The sequence below is a fragment of the Callorhinchus milii genome, unplaced genomic scaffold (assembly GCF_018977255.1).
Source record: "Callorhinchus milii isolate IMCB2004 unplaced genomic scaffold, IMCB_Cmil_1.0 Scaffold4, whole genome shotgun sequence".
In the NCBI taxonomy this organism is placed as follows: domain Eukaryota; kingdom Metazoa; phylum Chordata; class Chondrichthyes; order Chimaeriformes; family Callorhinchidae; genus Callorhinchus; species Callorhinchus milii.
The window spans coordinates 54,495,651-54,515,181 of NW_024704745.1; the positions used below are offsets into that span (position 1 = coordinate 54,495,651).

At 39.1% G+C, this 19,531-nt stretch overlaps 1 protein-coding gene and 1 non-coding gene across 2 annotated transcripts in view; both read right to left on the reverse strand.

Annotated features, from left to right (window-relative positions):
• The window catches only part of cep295 (centrosomal protein 295), a 62,436-nt gene that overhangs the window by 6,146 nt on the left and 36,759 nt on the right, over nt 1-19,531 (reverse strand). Inside the window, exons 15-24 of the mRNA XM_042334217.1 lie at nt 17,165-17,381; nt 15,997-16,179; nt 14,219-14,428; nt 11,983-12,101; nt 8,863-9,010; nt 8,136-8,384; nt 7,048-7,202; nt 5,295-5,466; nt 2,997-3,709; nt 1,128-1,283 (exon numbers count right to left, since the gene is read on the reverse strand). Of these exons, the coding sequence (XP_042190151.1) occupies nt 1,128-1,283; nt 2,997-3,709; nt 5,295-5,466; nt 7,048-7,202; nt 8,136-8,384; nt 8,863-9,010; nt 11,983-12,101; nt 14,219-14,428; nt 15,997-16,179; nt 17,165-17,381 (2,322 nt within the window). The remainder of the gene's footprint in view (nt 1-1,127; nt 1,284-2,996; nt 3,710-5,294; nt 5,467-7,047; nt 7,203-8,135; nt 8,385-8,862; nt 9,011-11,982; nt 12,102-14,218; nt 14,429-15,996; nt 16,180-17,164; nt 17,382-19,531) is intronic.
• Nucleotides 10,384-10,466, reverse strand: LOC121848931. The gene has a single exon (XR_006085076.1). It is a non-coding gene; the product is annotated as a small nucleolar RNA U2-19 (small nucleolar RNA).

Sequence of the window (19,531 nt, forward strand, 5' to 3'; positions counted from 1 at the left end):
GTTTAAACATAGATGACTGTAGTATTTGCTAGTGATTATGTACCCCACAATTCTGACATTAACGTTTCTTAAAGTCCCCTCCCTGCATTTCAGATGATTATTTCCCCCCATCATTTTTGCCCATCAGCCCCAGTCCATGCATGAACTATGCATGAAAAAGGGTACAACCATCACCTAATCCTGGATGTTCAATGAGTACTGAATTTTTATAGCCACCAAAAAATTAAAACCCTAAGGGACCCAAAGAGAAATGAAAGCGATTGAACAGGAGGTAGCAAACATATTAAACAATTGCTTCCCAGAGATTTTTTTTACCTGTGAAGACAGTAAAAAGTCATTTTTCCCACATCTAAACATTGATTGAGCTCCAGGACAATAGACATGAGTGAGGCTGGGGTTTTAGCTATGCTCAAGGAGCTAAAAATGAACAAATTCCCGAGGACAACAATAATAATCCTTGCATTTGATATAGCGCCTTTCACATCTTCTAGATGTCACAAAACGCTTCAAAGAATATACTGTAAAGTGAATTAACTGTATATTTGTGGGTGAAACGCGGCAGCCAATTGCGTACAGCAGTGTCCCACAAACAGTTGAGTACTGAGTGACCAAATTATTATTTTTTATTTGGTATTATCATCATCCCCGGAAAAGCGATCGGCCAATCGACTAATAAACAGGTTCCTATTTACTGCTCAGTAAACAGGAGCTTGTGGAGTAAGGAAACTTGCACAACATTTTGCATTGCTGGGAATAGAACCCAAGTCTCTCACTTGCGAGGCGAATGCTCTAACCACTGAGCTACAGATTTTTTTTTATATTAAAATATGAATTTTATATATGACCTTGTATCAGAAGTCGAAAGAAAAAAAAACACTTGAAAGCGATTGTAGACAGCATTAGGCCAAGCTTTACAAATTACAAATGATTGCTCAGGCAATTTAGAACCATGGGGTTCTCCACTTTTAGAAGCCGAACAAGACAGCTTGTTCTTTCCAGTCCTGAAACATGCAAATTGTATTTTTAAATGCCTTCTTAGCTATTAAGAACAATTTCTGCTGGCAGATTGTATTCACTGGCAAGACATAGGAAAAGATAAAGTCCGTAAAACAAAAAACATAATCTACCTGAGAAAATTTAAGTTTGGAGTTAGAGATCAGCCTTTCAACTTTAGGTTCCTGTCCTTCTGGATCAGTTGTTTCATCTTCTACAAAAGTCGAATCATCCATTGTCACCTGTGTCAGTTCAGGTTCTTCCATGATGCCAACACCTGACTCGGTCTCCTAGAGACAGTGTATTGCAAAACAAATAGGAATCATTCTTGGCAACATTTCCTTTTAAGCATTATTAAAGACTGCAGAAAATTATTGAAACACCTTCAGGAAACTGCTAATTTTAAAACAAGAAACTAAGTTTAAAATTGAGGGAAGGGAGGGTAAAAAAAGACTAAGCATACAATTCTTTTAAGCTGAAGTCCATTTTTAAGGGTTGTGATGGAATGACCCCATGATTTCTACTCCTTTACCCCCAACTAGCGGTAAAGAAAATGTTTCCCTTGGCATTACCATGCCACTCAACGTGCTAGGGAGAAGGGCTGACCATTTTCCTTGTTGATATGATGAGGTTTACGAGGATGATGCCAGGCCTGGCAGGTTACTGCTATTGGGAGAGATTGGAAAGGTTAGGCCTAGGATCATATTTTTTCATTAGCTCTCAACCTACAGAGCCACCTCAGAAGCTTTATGTTGAAAACACCAAGCAAATTTTGCTTGTATCCAAATCTTATTTCAAAAACAGTGATTGCATACTTCCGTCACATACATCTACTATTATGTGCTCTAATCCATACTTAGAGCAGTTAGGAATATCTATCATAGAAGTAATATTGATTTTATATCCATTTAGTTTGAATTAATATGATTCTTTATCTGTGAATGACCATTGCTAAGTGAAAATAAACCTAGTTTCCAAATTAGGCTTTTGGTCCTTTAAGTTGTGAAATAACTTTCATTATTGTTGTGATGCACTAGAATTAACACCTTTGATAGATATTTTGTAACTTTTCAGGTTTTTAGCAGGAAATATCAAGCACTCATATCCAACAGGGGTATAAAACCATTTGCTATCAGAAAAATGAAGCGCAGTAATTACAAGTTCAAACACACACAAGACTAACATCCCAGCGCCTTGGGACGTTCTCCCGATGTGAAAGGCGCTTTACAGATGTAATTTTGTATTGATCCAAAGTGACATATTAATCTTAGAAGTGTAAAATTTGGGAAGACTGTGGCAACATTAATTAGTACAGAACAAATCTAGCATAGAACAGAATTAAAGTTCCCCTTTCCTCCCTCTCTGATGGAATATTATTTTTTCAACATGAAACTAGTTTGTCAGTCTAAGCAAGGTCCCAGTGCACCAACATATATATAAAATTCCCCAATTCAGTAGTCATCAGCAATTTCACTTCAAGTGAATGCTGATAAGACAAATTTTATACTTATGCTGTGGAGATTAAAGCAAATTTACAGAATTGAATACCAAGTGCTTAATTCTAAAGCTAGTCACATTACCTATATGTGGAAAAGTATCTTATAATGTCGTTGAGTGCTTGAAATTAGAAAATGTTCCATTCTCCAGCACTGTTAACTTGATAAGCATAAAAAATATTACTTGGCTAGGTCAAGTTGCTTGCCTTTAAAAGTTATTGCACAATAAAAAAAAAGTGACAAATTCAGCTTTACTTTTGAAAATTACCTGTATGCATCCTTAAACAAAACTAACTTTTCTGCTTATGCAGCACAGAAGATGGAATTCAATTTTGTATTTTGCAAAGACAAAATTAGTAGTAGTTTGCAAATATTTGCCAAAACAACTAACATAATAAACTACTTCAATAACAACTCAATTCTTTTATATCTTTGTTAAATTGAACCTCATTCACAAGTTTCCATCAAACACGATAAATATCTTAACTAATCCCTTGAAAAACATACCCACACTGGTACAAAGCTGCACGAGGTACAAATCCCTGCTCTGAGCTTTGAAGAATTTGACTGATGCAGCTGATCGTCCTCTTGCTCCAATTGATTTTCCAGTGGAGCAGTTTCTTCTTTTACAGGAGACAGATGCTCAGGTGGTGCTTGGCCATCCTGCTCTGAAACACCATGCTGTATACCAACAGTATGATTTGCGTTTTCTTCAGATATAGATTCAGGAGCTTCCTTTGACAGAATATTCATTTCATTGGCCGTAGTTGAGTTCAATTTCTTGGCAAGTGAGACCACTGATGGCATTTTACAGCTGCATTCATCACCTATTGGGTTTCCATTTTGATTATTGAAAATTGAATACTGATTAAGAGGCAACTCATTTACTGTACTCATTGTTGCATTTAGATCGACAAATGAAACATTATGCTTTTGTGAGCTCTCAATGCTACCTTTCCGTAGATTTTCAATGGTTATGTCAGAACAACTTAATTGCTCCATAACATCCTGAATGTCAGCAACAGCATCTGCACCTTCTGGTCTTAAAAGGACAGGCGGATGAAAATATTCACTGTTTGAAGAAGTAGTTTCATTGTGGGAGCTTTCTTCCAATGTGCGGACATTCATCAAACCTCCATCTGAGCTTTCTGTGTTCAAGCTGTACTCACTAACAGTGATTTCTGGTTGAAGGAGGTGAAAGGACTCTAATCCATTATTTTCTGCAAAGTAGAACCATCCCAGTCATATTACACACAATATTAGCAGAGTGAAAATACATTAAATTCCTTATGCTCTTAGTTATCATCTACATTTATCGCTGCAGATTGTCTTTAACTGTTTTTGTCGACATAGGATGTTTGATACCAAAACATCCCAAAACAGGCCATCAAAACCCTCATACACGCTTCATTACATCGAGGCTCGACTATGCAAACTCATTGTTTGTCGGCCTCCCCAACTTCTCCCTCCGCAGGCTGCAGATCATCCAGAACTCTGCAGCCCATATCCTCTCCCACCCTAAGCTCCACGAGCCTATCACGCCCATCCTCGCCCAACTCCACTGGTTTCATATCACACAGAGAATATAGTTCAAGATGCTGGTCCTCACCTTCAAAGCCCTCCATGGTGTTGCTCCCCCCAACCTATGTGACCTCCTAACCCCCACCATCCTGCTCGCTCCCTCCGGTCTGCTTCACATCCCTTGCCTCATTCGCCCCACTATAGGCAGGCAGGCCTTCTGCCACTCTGCCCCCACCCTCTGGAACTTCATCCCGCAGTCGCTCCGTCTCGCCCTTTGCCACCTTCAAGACCCATCTCAAGACTCTCCTCTTCACCCATGCTTTCGATCTCCCTGCATCCCCCCCTGCCTTCCACATTCCCCAACCCCAACTCCCAGCTTGGGTCCGAAACTCTGTCTGGCCAGTGCCTTGGGACGTACTCCCGACGTGAAAGGCGCTATACGAATGTAATTTTGTTGTTGATGCAGCATCTTCTAATGCATTTTACAATATTGGTCACCAAATATAACACCAATAAAAGTGATCACTTCATATATTATATACTCTATATGAAAGTTAAAGGTGATCATTTTCATATGCATTAATATTTTTTGAACATCAAAGATGTATTAAAATCTCATTTCTGATGACTGCCTTACATAGCACTAAGCATCTGGAAACACACCGTTGCCATTTAAAAAACATAATTTGCATATTTAATAAAAAGGTGTGCTAAACAAATACATTCAAACATTAATAATATATTTGATACATAGTTGCACCATTGTTGAATTTCTATCTTCAGAACAAGTGTTTATTTCTATACTGGTATACACTGCACGTATTGGCTGCATAAATCTACTCATATTGTACCATCCATTTCATTAGCCCTGGGTTACCTGAAAACTCATTACAGCAGGATGCAGGTCCATGTAATGAAAACAGTAATTCAATCTCACTGTACATGTGCAGACATCGCTAGAATAAAAAGTACTGAATTGTCTCCAGCAGCTGGAATAAATTGGTTTCAAATTTCCAATATCTGTTCACTATTTGCAATTACCAAGCAATCAATCATAAACTAAAATAGATTGTGATCAATTGTAACAATTAATCAAAGATTACAATTACACATTTTAACTTATACTAGACATGTCTGTACCTGTAGTGAACAGAAGTTTACACACTTCTGTGAGTTTGAATTGAAGACTTCAACTGAAAATTAATTTCTGATACAATACACTTAATATCTAAATAGAGTACAGTACAGGAAATCTGTATTATTCTTTCAATTTCAGATACTTACCCATGCCATAATTCTGTTGAGTTTCCTCTTGTATATTGCAACCTGTTCTCTCATGCGCAGGAGTGGAGGCAAGACTGCTCTGGCATAACTGAATTTCTGAAGTTGCAGATGCATTATCAGAATTAGGCAAGTGCTGACTTTCTGTGCTGGTGGTATTTTGGACACTGGATTCCTGAAACAAAGATTTGGCAAGACTATTTTTCAAAAATACTATAACCTCCACTTAATGCTGAAGAGAGCAAGTATTGAAAACGATATTAGAAGTACGAGCTTTTGCAGTTTTGAAGTCATTAAACATGGAAACAAACTTTTTCAGCATATGAGACCATTTGATATGTTGTGTCTATTTGGCTAAAGTTGAGGACATTTGATGTAAACACAAACCCCATTTCATGTTAAAAATTGTCAGCATTTATGATGCACAAAAAGGCAAAGACCACCAAACCTACTCTACGCAAAACCCATTGGAGATGAAGTGGTACTGGACAAGTATTGTTGTCCATATTAAAAACCAAGCACTATGTGCATCAACACACTGGAAATAATCTAATTCAGATTGGTGGCAAGGCAGTTGAGAATGAGAAGGCAAATAAAGGAATTCTCATCTCTTTAAAATAAAAATATTGCAACACCAGCAGAAATGTAGGATATTGTTAAGGTCAATTCAATTAATATCATGTTAGATAGGTAAAATAAATAATTGTTGCATTCAATATAGTGCCTTTCACACCAGGAGGATGTCTTAAAGTGCTTCTCAGGATTTACTGTGAAGTATAGTGACTTTGTATTTTGTAGGCAAAAGCAGAAGCCAATTTGTATACATCAATGCCCCACAAATAGCCATGAATGACCAATTTTATCTGAGGGATGTTGGCCAAGATCCATGGAAAACTCCCTTCTCCTTTCAAAAAAAGTGCAATGGGATTTTTAAAGCCCATCATGAGCAGGCAGATAGGATCTCAGTTTAATATCTCATCCAAAGGAACTCCAACATTCTGGTGCTCCTCAGCACTATATCTGAGTGCCAGCCAAGTCTACGTTCAAAGTCCTGATGTGACGATGAACCTTCAACATTCTGACTCAGAGTGCTACCAACTGAGCCAGGCTGACACCAGTTGATTGACAACCAGTGATCAGATCTTCCTCACTGCAAACAGGGATCAGAGAACAAATTATGCTGTATTTATACTGCTGGAATAGAGCAAGAAATTATTCCCAGGTGGAACATGAAGCCTGATCTATACTTCCCACTGTGCATCCCAGTCTTTAAAAACATCTAACGTTGCAGTTCTACACATTAATTCTTAAATTGGATCATTTAAACACATTTAAACTGTCGATGAGCGCTTTCAATGGGTATGCATTTAACACATGGTGTTTATTACTATAGATCCAATGTCTCACATTTTTCCCTTATGGAAGATAGCTCATTCATTAATCTTTTACAATCAATTTTTCATAGAATTGAGGAAGAATTTCCATTACTATTCAATAACTTAAATATCAGTTTTCAGTAGTTACTGATCTTTATCTGTAGCCCAAAAGTCAACAGCCTGTTCTGTTACTATTCTATTCCATTCCATCGTGTTATTCCAACAGTAGTTTCCACATACTCATATTTGAATTAACTTCTATAGTGTAATCTCTAAAATATTCCAGAAAATACAATTATCGAGTTAAATATAAAATGATAAAACTACAAATATACACAATGCCCGTTATATTTTTGTATAGTCAAAAATATTCTTCATACCTTACTGCTGAAAGATGCTGATGTGCTTGAAATGCCAAAATCAGTTATTGGCTCTAAATGACAGAATTCTGGACAGGAACCCTGTCGGGAAAACTGCAGTGGAGAGTAGAAATTAGGGTCCTCCACATCAGAAATGTCAAATCCAGTTGCAGAAGCTGAAAAGTATGTTGGAAAATCAGCAGATTCATATATTTAGCAACCGAAAAACTAAAACAAATTGACAGTCGAAGGCCTGGATTCATAAGCCAGATGTTAAACACCATGGGCCCAGCTTTTCGGACTTCACCAATGACAACTTTGTTGCCATGCGGGGCATTTGATGTGATAAAATATCAAATGAACTGCAGTCTGACCGAGTTTTATTCAATCTCTCAAATACTGAAATCCTGTTCTGTAACTGAGAAAAGTACCTGGGTCATCTACTATTGACAGAGGAAATCCACTTGAACCCACATGCCTCGCTCTCTTTTTTCTGAGACAGTAGAATAAGAGGGTATGTTCAGAATCCGACAAGCATATCTCACCCTAGACAAACTCCCAAATCCTCCTGACCCAGAGATTGTTCGATGAGATTCTTTAGATCAAAACCATAAAAAACAGAGACCACATCCCAACCAACTCCAGTCTCAACGGAGCTCAGTTTCACCAACAAGAGAGGAGTAATGTTTGGGAGACAATTACTTTGACGAGAGAGGGCATTCACACCTCAGAGCATCAATAAATAATACAATAGCATGCAAGACCCTCACTATAAGATCCTCACAGTAAGAGTTACAGCTTTATCTCAAAAGATTAAAAAATAAATCAAGCTCTATGACAATAATAGGGAACAACTTCTAATTGATGTGCTGAATAGTCCATCAAATTTTCCATTTCCTAAAAGATTCCTTGATCGCTTCTTGCCCGTACTTGAAATAAGCCAGATTTATTTTTAGTATCAAAGTTCTTTTTGAAACCCTTTAGAGTTAACTGCAAATATTTACTGAACTATTTCTTGCACATCTATAAGTCAACTCTCAGATACCATGACAAATCCTTACTTGCAAATTCCATTTCATTCAAAAAACAATATGGTCTGGAAATATTACCTTGACGTTTTACAGTTGAATCCATTAATTTATTTAGATCTCTGGTGTACTTTTCTATTATTTGTTGAATTTTGCTTTCATTAGGACTATATTCCTCCAATTTAGATGAACAAGGATGTATATCCCCACTCTCGACAGGTGCCTGGTATCCAGATGAAGATGGTGAGCTTGATGTACTTGTAGGACTAACCCGTGGTGGAGCAGTAAAAGGTCTTGTCGCTGTTCTTGGAAAGACATCGGAGCACAATCCTGATAGAAGAGAAATAAAGTCATTAACTAGTGTCAATACAGAAAATGCAATGTATTGTGGATCCACCAGCTATTTAAAACCAAATAATCAATGAAATAATTCCTCAACTCTGTGCAAGATTGAGTTATATAGAGCTAATTTATTTAATGTATTAGCGGATTTAAGTAGATTTCAAATGGTTTGTACATTCAAACAACAGAAATTGTTTGAGTTTAATAATAATAATAATAATAATAATCCTTGCATTTGATATAGCGCTTTTCACGTCGGGAGGACGTCCCAAAGCGCTTCACAGAACATACTGTAAAGTGAATTGACTGTATATTTGTGGGCTAACGCGGCAGCCAATTGCGCACAGCAATGTCCAACAAACAGTCGTAGATTGAAAATGATTAACTTATAATTGTTTTTGGTTTTGGAGGGATTATTATTTTTTTCTTTAGTTTCTTTTCATTGTGCAATTAAAGGGATACAAACCTGAACTGATGGGACTAACTACTTCTTGTTCACTCAAACTCCCCGTGGACAGGGTTGTGGAAGATGGATACATCACATCAGGATGTGGATTTTTTTCAACAGCAGTAGGTCCATATATATCACAGGCCCACGAATAAGGAAGCATAACCTACAGCATAAAGGTTTGTAGTGTCATATGAAAAAGAGAAATCCAGAGTTTTTATGCACAATTGGAATATTAAATGATTTATTGCAATTCTGCAAGTATTGTTTTAGAAAACTAAGATATTCCATCATGCAGTCAAAATATACTGCAAGTCATTAATATCTAACAATGTTCTTGATCAAATCTCAAAAGATTATAAAAAATCAAGTTCTATGACAATAATGGAGAATAACTTTGAATTGATGTGCTGAATAGAAAAGCTATTTATAGTTATTTATTAATTGAGGAGTCTTTGAGAATTTAAGTTAATTGCATAGATTAGTCATTGGAATCATTACATATTAATCTAAACCACACAGAAGTCCACACACTAGTCTGCTATCATAATGTTTCTTAAAAGCTTGACTTGCAAAACCTTAATGATGCACTTTGACTGGTCTATCAGATTCGAACATCAACTAAAATACAATGGCAAATTTACTGGTTTAAATGTTGGTTAAACTGAAAAATCTTTTTCTGTAGCCTCCCTCCCTTTTCTGCTCTCCCTCCCCTGGCTCAGGTGTTCATCCAACTATGTAAAGTGCTCCGAAACATCATCCCAATGTGAAAGGCACTATATAAACATAAACTGTATTGCACAATTGCAGAACACTCCTGCCTAAAATGGCACATAATGATCGAGAAGTGTTAAAACTGGTGTCAGTGCTGAGATAAGCAGTGACTGGAAATAAAGTCTTAAACTGACAATGCAGATCGCCTCACAGACTGCCCTGTTATGTGCCATTTTTAAGCAGAAGTGTTCTGCAATTATTTCAATGCAATTTTCAACACATAAAGCAGACAACCAACTTCAGTCCTCTTTGTCCAGTGAAACTACTTTTTTGAATCTTAGGAAAGTAGCAATTGAACAAGTATGAAAGAATGCAAGGTCAGCATTTTCAAACACTGAATGTAACAGGCCTCCTTTTATGAAAGGTTCCAACTATACAACAAATATCCAAAACACAGAAAAATCCTTCACTATTAAAGAAAATTATTAAATGAAAAATGTTTGAAGCTGAATCATCTCCAATTTAATCAAATATTCTCTCACAATTAAACTTTGATTTCAACATTAAAACACACCGTTTTCAGAATATCCAGTTTTGTATAAAATACTGAGCTCAGTTCAAGTGTAATGAACATCATTAGAATAGATTTTAAACATCAGTACGCATATCTTCACATCATTGCTCAGTATTAAAAAAAATACATTGGTCTCTTTCAGTCAGACACACAGACAAGCTGAACAGACACGCATGCAATGCACACAAACACAGGCACACACCCACATACAACACACACACCAAACACACCACACACACCACACACAAGCTTCTCTGGTCTGTACACCAATCATTCACCAATTAGATCAACTGATCTACTGGTGCTCAGATTTGGCTATTTTTCATCATTGACCCACTGAGTAAGCAGATCTCAGAAGAGACGCAGAGCCCAGTAATAAATCAACACAAAATAGTGTAACAAAAATAATACTTTTTTGTGTAAATTGTTTCCTAGATATTACTACTATATTGGGAAATGGAACATTTCATTTGATCCTGCCTCAGTGTATGACTCTCAATGTACTACTTCCATTCCTCACCTGAAACACCTGAATGTCTTCCAATGTAAAGTTAATCTATGCTAAATATCTATTTCTATTGAGGCAAAAAAGACTTTTTTGTCATTCAGATAAGCTGCATCAAGGTGTAAGACGACAGAATATACAGCTCAGTTTCAATAATTATGCAGTATCTAAAGTCAACTATAAGTACTAAAGTTTTTTTTGTTCCAATCACAAATGCCCATAGCGCATTGCTATTTATTGGATTACAAATAGTCAAATAATGCTGTAAATGTGCAGCATCAATCAGCTGAAATAAAAAGGCAGGTTAATGTTTCAGGTGTGACCCATTAACAAATCTGCTATAAAATGACAAGAGTGCTGAATTCAACAAACTATTGGTGATCACGAAGAGTCCTGAAAGAAGCATAAATTGAAGCTGAAATCCACACTAAACAATCAAGTTGGAAACAGGTGCTCAGGAAAAGATATGGCTGCGAAAATGTACACAATTAAAGATGAGGGAAAGGATGGTGGTGAATGGAATTAAATAGAGGATGAGCAAAGCAACCTACATTCTGAGGAACAATCACAAACAAAGCAGCAAATTAGAATATATTTTAATATGCACAAAAGCTTAATTGTTGCCAGCTTTCAGTTCAGATTACCAACAGTCCTCCTCTGAATTTATGAGCACCAGTCCTGAAGTAGTTTGGTTATTTCTTAGCAATGAGTTTCATCATTCCATTCACCACAATTGTTACTTTATAGAACCATAAATATTTACAGCACAGAAAGAAGCCATTCGGCACATTGAGCCCGCACTGGTTCTCAAAGCAAGCTGATATTTTTATTGACTGTACTTGCAAAACTTGATATCATAGCTGGATATTCTATCCCTAGCACCTGACTCGAAGTCAGACCAATTCCGATTTAATTTTTCACTTTAGTGCATCATATAAACGTGTTTGATTCCATTGTGAGCAATGCTCAAATGATGGCACTGACATTAGAGCATCATTTACAACAGTTCTTATATTTAAAAACGGTTTCAGATTTTCAACACCATATCTACACAGAACATTATGATTGCATATCAATGTATAAACAATAGCAGGATATGTGCCCTCCTTGCACAGAACAATATGCTTGAATATCAATACTGCACTTAGCAATTTTGAGTTTCAAATATTAGCACTGCTACTTGAGGGCTGTTCATAGTGGAACAAGAAGATAAGAGCTAAAGTGAAACTATTTACAGCAACAGATTTGTGCAAACATGCCTAGAATTTTAAACTGACAAATATAATCTGTGTAAATAGAAACATCTATGTTCAATAACAAGCCTCCCATTAGGATATTTACTTGCCTGACTACTGGTTATACATGTGGACATAGGTGTCCCAGGGTATACAAGTGCACTTCCTCCAACAGCAGCAAAGTAACTTGGTATACAGGACCCAGCAGCTGAAGGAGCCATGGAGGGGCCTAATTTAAAATCAGAGGATTAGATGAACATCGGTTCAACATAGAATGAGAAAATACCAATTTATCCATCAAATGCACTCCAACCAATGAACAACTACTGCATTCTATCCAATCTTTCAAACACCTGAGGAAAAAGTTCACGGTTTCAAGCCATAATAATCCTTACATCTGGCATAGTGCCTTTTACGTCAGGATGGCCCAAAGCACTTTATGGGATTTACCGTGAAGTGGAGTAATAATAATAATAATCCTTGCATTTGATATAGCGCTTTTCACGTCGGGAGGACGTCCCAAAGCGCTTCACAGAACATACTGCAAAGTGAATTGACTGTATATTTGTACAAACAGTTGTAGATTGAAAATGACCAATTTATTATTGTTTTTGGTTTTGGAGGGATTATTATTAGGCTCTGTGTGGAGTAAGGAAACTTGCCCAAGGTTTCACCCTCTGCCTGGAGTAAGTGTGTATGTGGGTATTTGGAGCAGCCAATTTGCAAATAGCAATGTTGAACAAATAGGCATGAAATGAATGACCAATTGTATTTGGGGGATTCTAAGACTCCAGGAGAAACTCCCCTCTCTTTTCATAAAGTGCCATGCGATCTTTAACATCCACCATTAATTATTTTGTGAATCTATTGTATTCCACAGGTGAATGGAGAAACTTCCAACATCAAATCTTGCTTGAGGCTGAAAAAAATATTAAAATCAATGCTTTTGAAGACTAGTTTGTTATAATGAAAGCTCAATTTGAAACCTCACAAAAACAACTCGGGTCTCTTAAAAAGAAATGCAAATGAGGTGAATTTTGTGAGCAATAAACCACCTCCCACTCTGCAGATACAATGGTGAGCTGACAGACATATTTCAATAATAATAATCCTTGCATTTGATATAGCGCTTTTCACGTCTTCTAGACGTCCCAAAGCGCTTCACAGAATACACTGTAAAGTGAATTGACGGTATATTTGTGGGCGAACGCGGCAGCCAATTGCGCACAGCAATGCCACACAAACAGTCGTAGATTAAAAATGACCAATTTATTATTGTTTTGTTTTTTTGAAGGGATTATTATTAGACGTGTGGAGTAAGGAAACTTGCCCAAGGTTTCGCCCTGCCTGGAATTGAACTCAGGTCTCTCACTTGCAAAGCGAGTGCTCTAACCACTGAGCTACAATGCCCACAAACTGCAATTAGATTAATACATGTTGAAGTACAGCAGGTCTCATATTCACAGTTCTGCCTGACCCATGAAATGTAGCTATAACAAAGATTGAGAAAAATAATCTTGTACATTTCAGAAATTAATTTGGGAGGGGAACAAAAACAGCAGCAAATTACTCGGCGTTGTCCCCAAAACAGTTATTGAGAATGTTCGCAAAAAGGGAATTGTATGCATTCCTCCTTGGGCAGGGGGGATAAGCAGGGTCTCCTTGGAGCTGAACTGGATCCAAGGTGACACGTTCTGTGATAGTCTCAGTAGTCCAGTTCCTGAGCCAGGTAGGTTCACAGTACTCTGGGATACTGCTGACGACACCACAGCCAAGCTCCAGGATACTGCTAACAGCAGACTCATTGGCAGGACTTGAAAGGGCAGACAAATCACTGGGGGAAGGGACTCTTCCCACTCATCTCCCGTTATTCTATTCTATTATTATACTATTATATGATTATATTCCAACCAGCAAGAAAGCGTGCCATACAGCAATACCAATGGCAAGCTATGTGGTTTTAGCTGGTTAGATTCCAGCAGTACACTCTGGGGTTCCCCAAGCCTTGGCTCTTACCAACCTGCACCTAACACTTTCCAGAATTAGGTAAGCGGGATGTGTCCCTCGGGAGAAAGTGGGCATTCTATTCCAACAACCTATCTCTGGAATTTACGTGTGTAGGTGGGATGCACTGAATTCTCAGTTTGGTCTGGATACTCTTAAGCCTGGTGATGGGTTTATGTATGCGTCAGCTGACATTAAAAACACTGTGTGCATTTTAAAATTTTGCTGGTATGAATTCCAAATGGTATACACCCAGAACACTGAGCAGAAGGATCCAGGTCATAAACAAAAACAGGACTATTCAATATTTTAACATTTTTTCCTATATATACACATTCTTACCTTCCTCTGGGGGTTTTCCAGTTTCCAATGCCAATTCCTCTCTCCAGGTTCGTCTGCCGGATTTACCAGAATCTAAAGCACTATTGGTGGCACTAGAACTTTGCTGGCTGCTACTTGTTGATATTACGGACATGTCATTTTCTGCTTGAACGGAACAAGATAGATCTTCTGGCAAATAACAGTTATCTCCTTTAGATATATTCCTGTTAACTGATGCAGAAAAAGTAAAATTGCCTCACTTTGATACAGACTACAAATTAACTATTCATAAAGCATTGAATAATAATCAAACTGCACACTGTTCATTTTGCAAATACCAATTTTAGGTTTTGCAGAGTGCATGTTTTTGCAAATAACTTCTTACATGCAAGCTTCCATCAAAATATTCTTCACAAGTTTCCAATTATATCTATTCAAGCAAATTTACACAAGTTCAAACCTTCTAAAGTCACTTTTGTGCTCAATCGTTTCAACAATAATCTTTGCATTTGATAATAGTGCCTTATCACGTCTACGAGACATCTCAAACTGTATCACAGAATATACTGTAAAGTGAATGAACTGTATATATTGTGGGCGAAATGCAGCAGACAATTGCCCACAGCAGTGTCTCACAAACAGTCATGGATTGAAGTGACCAATTTATATTTTTTTTGAAAAGGAATTATTACCAATCGACTAACAACCGAGTTCCTACTTACTGCTGCGTAAACAGAGGCATGTGGATTAAGGAAACTTGTCCAACGTTTCGTCCTGCTGGGAATCGAACCCAGGTCTTTCGCTTGCGAAGCGAGTGCTGTAACCACTGAGCTGCAGGATTCCTTAGTTAAGAAACTAAATTTCATCCCAATTTAAACTAGATTAGGTTTATGTCCTTTTCCATCATTAAGGATGGGATAAAACTTCCAATTTAATAGAAAACGATTAGATAACTTGTCAGAAGTTTACTTTAACCAAAAAACATTTTAAATTAATACTTAAAATAGACATCCTTTTGTTTCTTTAAAAACAAACTTTCACGATAGATTAGTTTCATACCAAAAGATATTTGGTTTCGGAGCAGGTAAAGATGGAAATGAGAAAATTTAGGAAACAAATTATTCCATGCTCATACTAATCTAAACAGTGGCATTAATTAACAATAATTATTAACAATAATTAGGCACTTGTGTGACATTTGCATTGCTGCAACTCTCGACTAGAAATAGCATGTGGAGAAAAATGTAAAAGCAAAACCAAATTTCTGCTTAATTTAAAAAATAAGTATAACTTTGGACAGAACCCTACTAGTGCACTATCCAGTTATCCTGCATATAAGTGTAGGCATCTCTGTGATAAACAATGCATCCTGATCAAAACAAAGCATCCTATGCTCTTGAAGATAGGCTGATAAATCAGTAACTAAATTTCTTCAACTTGGTTTTTAAAAAAATCAGCCTTTAAATGGAATACTTCAAGAATGCTCACACAAATTGTGATCCAATCCACTGTAACCAGTTTTTGTTTTGTAGTTTGTATAACAGACTTAAGCATTTTGATCTGGTGCTTTTAAGAAAAACTCTACCCTGTAATTATTAAAGAGGGATAATATCCTCAAATAAAAAGCTATATTGTTTAGTACCACACACACACAGTAATATACAAGACCTGACCAACAAGGACAATTGGAACAATTGTGATCCATATGACTATTCCCATAGCACAAAAAATAATAGTACTGCATGTAATTGGCCAAATGTACAGAAATGGGTGCAAGAAAAATCAAAAGTATAAGTTACCAAATATGGAGAATCTGTCACTTTGAGGTGTTTCTACCTCCTGAATTGAACTTAATTCATGTTGTTCATCAAGCCCAAAGAGTCCGAGTTTTGTTTTGGTTACTGGTGGTTTAGAAGGCCTCCAGTTTTGAAGCTGTCCTTCTAAAACTTGATCAGTTGCTGAATTTGTTAAATGACGTCCACCTTAAAAAACAATGATTACATTATGAATACAATTTTTCAAATTGTGCTTATAGGTTGAGTTGCCGATTTTCAATTTTGTTGAGTTATTTTATCTTCTTTTAATTTTCAATATTCTGACTACAAAAGTGGCCAATTTCCATGTCACTTTGTATGTCATTTTCTATGCACTAGAGGTGTAACATTGGAGGTGATGTCAACTAATAACAAACTGCCGTGGAGTTTGAAGCTGTGTGGGAAGCAAGATCACTCAAATAAATACTTGCATTTGATATAGTGCTTATATCTTGTTCGACCCTCAACTGTCCCTTCTCCCCTACATCCATCCCATGACTCCCATCTCCACCTTCCACCACCTCCGCAACACTGTCGCACTCCGCTGCAGCCTCGCCCCCTCCGGACACCAAAACCCTCATACATGCTTTCATACATCCAGAACTCTGCAGCTTGTCCTCTCCCACACCAGGCTCCATGACCCGGTCGCACCCACCCTCGCTTTCAGCCTCTCTGCCCCCACCCTTTGGAACTCCATCCCACAATCCCTTCGCCTTGCTCCCTCCCTTGCCTCCTTCATGGCACGACTCAAGACCCTCCTTTTCGACCGTGGCTTCAGCCGCCCTCCAACCCCCTCTGCCCTCCCTCATTCCAACCCTGCCCTCCATGCTCAGGTCCTGATTCCCGACTGTTCAGTGCCTTTGGATGTCTTCCCGACATGAAAGGCGCTTTACAAATGTAATTTTGTTGTTGTTAAACCAGAATTCTGGAAACCAACGTTGAAATGCTGAGGTCTGAGTGGTGGCAGGTTCAAAGGTGCTGTCAAACAGCTCAATGGCTGCTGCTAACAAATTTGGGCACAATCATTTGAATAAGTTGCGTGGAGTGTGTGTGGGGGTGGGCAAGAGAAGGTGGGGGTCTTGTTCACCAGTCAGATAAGGAGCAGACCACCCTATGATATGTTAATAATCTCCCAAAACAGCTTAAAAATTACCAGTTTTTCTAAAGAGAGAGTCATAGCACTGTGAAAATAGTTCATTCGTCTGGGAAGTTGGCTCATGTGCTTTAAGTTGAATATTTTCCAGCTGGTGAATCTCATTTGTTGATTCCGTTTCAAATTCCACCAAGGTTTGCAGCAAGGATGACATCACAAGCTGTTGATCGTTATTGTGAGATGCAGTTGCTTCTTCATGCAGCAGTGAGTTTCCCAACTAAGATTAAGAAATAAAATCTTTGTGAATATTTCATAACATTCCACTTTGTTCCCCCATGCAAAAACTAGCGTAACTGCTTACTAGGAAGTTCAAAATATTCTGTGTAACTTTTCCATTAAGAAAGATACACTGACAAGGAAGCAATTTCTCTCTTCTGAGAATTTGTAAATACATTTGCCTGCAAATACAGTCATTATACTTCACAGTACCTCCTGGGAAGCACTTTGGGATTTCTAGACAATTATGTTCAACAACAAATTTCAAAGCACTTTACAGAGATGGAGGTTGGAGCCTGAGCAAGGTGGAAGATGAGGTAGAAATATACTTATAGATTGTCTACATCTGCAAGGTAACCATTGTATCCCTAAAATGCTACTTCATGCTTTGTAAGTGAGCTTACCAACCAATCCTCCAATAAATGGGTAGAACGATAAATTACAAAGTGAAGGATTTGCACTTTGGATATCTCTGCAAAATATGTTCAAGTACGTTTTTCCTCTGACTCTCACTGCGAGAAAATGCTGGACTTCCGAGTCCAAAATCGAGGGAATCCGCTCAGCTGCTACTGCCCTCCCAACATCCACCCCCTCCCTACCACCACTCCACACAATTACCCATCCGACAATTACCCATCCCACCTTCCACACCTTTGAACCTGTCACCCCCTCCTCGGTCTTCACCACCGTAACCTCCATGAAGCCCACCAACTGCTCCCTGGACCCCATCCCCACCCCTCTCCTTAAATCCCAGCCCTACCTCCTTGCCCCACTACTCGCCGACATCATCAACCTCTCCTTGTCATCTGGCACTGTTCTTTCCCCCCTCAAAACAGCCATTATCACTCCCACCTTGAAACCTTCCCTCGACCCATCACAGCTATCGAGCTACTGGCCAATCTCAAATCTCCCCTTGCTATCCAAGGTCCTTGAGAGAGCTGTTGCCTCCCAGGTTCGCTCTTTCCTCTCCTCCCACAGCTGCCCACAGCACGGAAACTGCTCTGGTCAAGGTCATAAACAACATCCTGACCATGTTTGACCAGGGCTCCCTCTGCCTCCTCGTCCTCTCCGCCACCTTTGACATTGTTGACCACTCAATCCTCCTCCACCGCCTCTCCTCCCACCTCAACCTTCAACGTTCTGTCCTTGACTGGTTCAGGTCCTACCTTTCACACCGCCTCCACTTTGTCGCGGCAAGCAGCTTCTCCTCCAGCCCCCGCATCGTCTCATGAGGTGTTCCTCAGGGCTCTGTCCTCAGTTCCCTCCTCTTTTCACCCTCTACATGCTCCCCCTTGGTGACATCATCTGCAGACATGGGGTAAATTTCCACATGTATGCGGATGACACCCAACTCTACCTCTCTGCCTCCACCCTGAACTCCAGGACCACTGGTATCCTGACCGACTGCCTGTCCAACATCAAGTCTTGGACGAGGGCCAACTTTCTCCAACTCAACATCAGCAAGGCTGAGGCCCTCCTGACTGGCTCACGCCAGCGCCTCCGCACCTCAGGCGCTGGCAGCATCAGCCTCCACGGCTACACACTGAACCTCACTAAACCAGTCAGGAACCTGGGTATCTTGTTTGACCCTGAACTGTCCTTTCTCCCCCACATCTGCGCCATGATCAGCACTGTCTACCACCACTTCCGCAACATTGCCAGACTCCGCCACTGCCTCACCCCTCAGGCTGCCGAAACCCTCACCCTCGCATTCGTCACATCAAGGCTTGATTATGGGAACTCCCTCCTCATCGGCCTTCCCAACTCTTCCCTTCACAAGCTGCAGATCATCCAAAACTCTGCAGCTCGTGTACTCTCACGTACCAGGCCCTGTGACCCCATCACTATCACCCTCGCCCGACTCCACTGGCTCCCCATTACCAGAGGATCGAGTTCAAGATCCTCGTCCTCACCTTTAAGGCCATCCATGGCTTTGCCCCCTCCTACCTCTCTGACCTGCTGACTCCCTACCAACCTGCCTGTTCCCTCCGTTCATCAGGCTCTGGCCTGCTCCATATCTCCCTCCTGACCCACCCTACCATGGGTGGCCGGGCTTTCAGCCTTTCTGCTCCCAAACTCTGGAACTCCAACCCACAGTCCCATCATCTTGCTTCCTCCCGTGCCTCCTTGAAGGCCGGTCTCAAAACCCTT